Genomic DNA, 4,288 nt, shown 5'->3' on the forward strand with positions numbered 1-4,288 from the left:
GAAATCCTTTCACCTACCTAAAGATTTTATCCCCATCTAATCAGTCATTATACGAGTAAGCTATGCTGTACAATTAATTGTTTTAAAAATAAAAGCAATATCTAAATTGTCAAAATTTATTTAATCTGTACGGCAATCTAAAACACCAACTGATTTAATGTAGAGTATGGTAAGGATATTGACTTATGATGTTTGTGGCTACGTATTGGAAAAATATTTCATAAATATTCCAACGACCGTCTGTAGCTGTGAATTACATTTACTTCTGCTTGCTTGTCATAAAACATAAGAAACTATATACTCACAACGTAACTTATGTGGAAATCTTTATGCTAAGTTTTAAAAAACAATAACTTTTTTTTTTAATATAAACAATTTGTTGAAATTTGACAACAATTCGAAATAAACAATTTCACACATATTATATTAGTGTTTTCTTTTGGTTTTTTATTCATATAAGTATTAATATAATAAATCAAATTAAAAAAATATTTCAGTCTCTTTCTTAAAAATTACACGTGGAAGTGTACATGCGGTGGAAAACCCAAATTAAGAAATGCATTATTTGCATGAGATCCTATTTTTACAAGCAAATTTACATTTATTTTAGTTGTGGAATACTAAACATGAAATAAAGATTACAACTTTTCTCACGTTACGTTTTCGAGTATAGTTTATGATATTGTTTGTTACAGGAGGTGATTTTGCTAAATGTATTTTGTCAGAAATTACATGGGTAAGATTTTTTTTTTTATAATATGCTATGTCATATAAAAGATATCATAAAATCTTTATCTGGGATGTTTTTTTGCTAAAACATTTTGTTTTTGTGACAGTCACTTTTACAACAAACAAATCTTATTGAATTTAGCATAAAAAGTATATTTATATCAGCCTGATTAAAACCGAGTAATTTTTAAATAAGTTTCTCGATACTCTGGATATAGATTTTTTCAGTAAATGTGTGTTTTTAACATAAACGACTTACCCGGCGGTCGAGTGTCAGAAGACGGCATCGTTTCCTCTTCAATTCACATTATAATCTGAAAATAAAATAAATCAAACGTAAGATATAACTTATTTATGTTAATTTAATCTTTGTAAACTTAACGAAGTTTAAATATCTTTTTTTAACTACAAACTTTCAATGTTATAAGTGTTTAGATGCATTCAATTGTTAAATTGTTTTAATTTAGCTTTTTTTATATGTCACGACCTTTTGTTAATAGTATAGTTGTTTACTTGATATTTCACGCATGGCGTGTTTATATTGACATTAGGTATGGTTCGAACTCGGATCATTCGGTCCGATAGGGGCGTCCCACGCTATCTACACTATCTCTAACAGATATGGCTGAGCGATGCCTGTCTATGCCCACTTCAATATGGTACTATTCTGAGCTTTTTTACGTACACACGATAAATGTGTTTCACGTGGAAGCTGTTCAAGGTAAAATTGACATGATGCTGTTACGATGTGATTCCATTATAATGATAGATGTAGTCAATGTAGTGTAAACGCAGAGGCGCAATAAATAAACTACATTTATTGTTTCGTCAGTAAAGTCGTCAGGTTTATAGCTAGCGCAAAATAAAACAAAACACTCTCCTAACTAATTCTTTATCTATAGTGATAAAACACGTAAAGGAATGAATTATTCACTATAATGTTTTGAATAGAAAATAAGAAATATGAGAGATAATATTGATGAAACCCATTTTCACTTGTTTTAGTTGCAAATGTCACCGACGCGACGTTATTAAAAGTTTTCCTTTGACGAACTAGATGCGGCAAACTCTAGCTTTATATAAAGTCTACCTGTTACTGTACTGAAATATAACAAGTGCTATGATTATTAGAGAAATGGAAGAATCTAGCAAAGGCCCTTTGATGCCTCGATCTATTTTAACAGCTTATTTTTTAATTGGAAATCGCTTTATATGATATATTAAGTACTAGCTTTTGCCCGAGACTCCGTCCGCGTGGAATTAAAAAAAAGTGAGTAGCCTATGTGTTCTTCCAGACTACCCTCTACGTCTGTACCAAATTTCATCGAAATCCGTTCAGCCATTTAGGCTACGAACTCTAACAAACATCCATCCATCCATCTATCCCTCCATCTAAACTTTTGCATTTATAATATTAACTAATATGAAGTATGATTTTTAACCTCTAAAACATTGGGATAAGACATTTTGCCAAAAGTATTTTACAAAAATTGAAAGTTACTGGTTTTGCTACGCATTTCTCATATATTTGCTTAACATACAAAAAAATATCTTCGAAGTCTATACAAGAGATATTCCCAGGCGATAACAAAAAAGTAACGCCTGGTAGCCGCGATAATAAATACGCAGTAAATTTAGTTTTAGTGCCGTGAATAAGACGTCCGACCTATAAATAATATTTTTGTGTTTTAGTGCGACGTAGCGTTCCGCAAATTGCTAATACAAACATTATAAAAGCCATGGACAAAGGTTACGACCGATGACAGGGGCTGGCTGAAACTGAGGATTACCTACACGCGCTAACCATAGTTAATTAAAAAGAAATAAGATCCACGTCTTTCAACAAAGTAGTTTTGTGTTTTTATTTGTTGCTTTTATCCGATTTTAAAATAAACTAACGGAATGTAAAGGAAGCATAAGGATATCGCTAACTCATTTACATAATATAATTCTACACAATATTGTTGACAAAATTTCTCAACAAAAAGGTAAATAACATTACAAAAGATTTCATATTAAAAATAGAAGAAATGTATAATCCTTAGTAATGTTTTTACAGAAAGGTTAAACGGTGTCCATTAAGGCCTCACGACACGCGACAAGAGCGTTGAACAAACCTCACCTTGCACGCCATTTGTTAAGGTCCATTGTAGCGACGTGACACTTTGTTAGTCGCCTACACAAAAACTGGGAATTCATTTATCATAAAAAAGCAATGTAACTAATATAATTTATAACTTTATACGTATTATAGTGTGTAAGGAGCACCCGTAACCCGTACCCATGAATGTAGAAAAAATGAAAAACATGAAATAGACAAATATAAATTCAAAATCTCTACCTATCGCGTTTACAGCCATGAGTACGATTAAACAGTGTGTTTTTAATAAAAGTTATAAAAAACGATACTCTCGTTCCCTTAACTTGTGTGGGTCAGGGAACTGGGAGAACTTAAAATTCAGATGCCGCTGTCGGATTTTCTACTTATCTATGTGACAAGAATACGAATTAATAAGTCATGACTAGCTACCAATATGTGTATCTGGCTTACGCTCGCGACTCCGATCGCGTGGAATTAAAAAAAAAAACTAATTAGCCTATGTGTTCTTCCAGACCATATTCTACATCTATGCCAAAATCATCGAGATCCGTTCAGCCGTTCAGGATACAAACTCTAACATCCATACATTCATGCATCTAAACTTTCGCATTTATAATATTAGTAAGATAGGTAGAGATACACCACTAGTGATGACCTTCCCTCATCAGATTTCCTGATTAAACGTACATTATATGAAAGAGCACATGTTTTTAACTATATTGTAACTGGTTTGCCTTATCCTAACCTGGCAAAGTTATGTTTAATTGATCTCTGAAGTGATAATAGAGTCGGGAATTTATCATATTTATTATGAAGATGTGGCGGTGACAATTAGCCATCAAGTAGCCGGCGGGGGTCGCTTCTGTCCGGCGAGTGATTAACGACTCAGCACGACTCGCGGAATTAGGGCCAATTGAATTCTCTGACATAAGTGTACACCACTGTCATCTCAATTACAAGCAATTTATATACTAACATATGTTTTTGGGAATTATACTCTTTTTGCGACTAGAAATATTTGATGAACCCTTATTGATTAGGTTTGTTCTGACAAAGTAAATTATAGTCTATACTAACATTATAAAGAAGAATTATCAATGTTTTTGTTTTTTTTTATAACATAAGGTGGCAAACGATCAAGCGGCCACCTGAAATCGCCAAAATAGCGAAGCGACCGCTGCCCATAGACATCCGCAATTGGAGATGCGTTGCCTACCCTTATACGACGGAGGAGGAGACGCACATAAAAATGATATTTCCCCTTCCTATGCATCTCCTCCACTGTCATATCCACTTCCCCTTCCCAACCTCTCCTTATAAGAAAAGGGTGGTATACAGAAAGGGACGTAAATTAGGCCTTCGGCACCACACTCATCAGACGAAACACAGAATTGCTTCCATTTCACGCCTGTCTTCTGTGTGTCATCAAATATGAAATCTAAATCTAAAAAGAACGAT

At 33.3% G+C, this 4,288-nt stretch overlaps 1 protein-coding gene across 1 annotated transcript in view; it reads right to left on the reverse strand.

Moving 5' to 3' along the window:
• LOC106111023 (adenylate cyclase type 8) overlaps positions 1-4,288 on the reverse strand; it is a 28,738-nt gene that overhangs the window by 18,894 nt on the left and 5,556 nt on the right. The window contains exon 3 of the mRNA XM_013292989.1: positions 989-1,043. Coding sequence (XP_013148443.1) covers positions 989-1,016 — 28 coding nt within the window. The 5' untranslated portion in view covers positions 1,017-1,043. The remainder of the gene's footprint in view (positions 1-988; positions 1,044-4,288) is intronic.

The sequence above is a fragment of the Papilio polytes genome, unplaced genomic scaffold (genome assembly GCF_000836215.1).
Source record: "Papilio polytes unplaced genomic scaffold, Ppol_1.0 DF824180.1, whole genome shotgun sequence".
NCBI lineage: Eukaryota > Metazoa > Arthropoda > Insecta > Lepidoptera > Papilionidae > Papilio > Papilio polytes.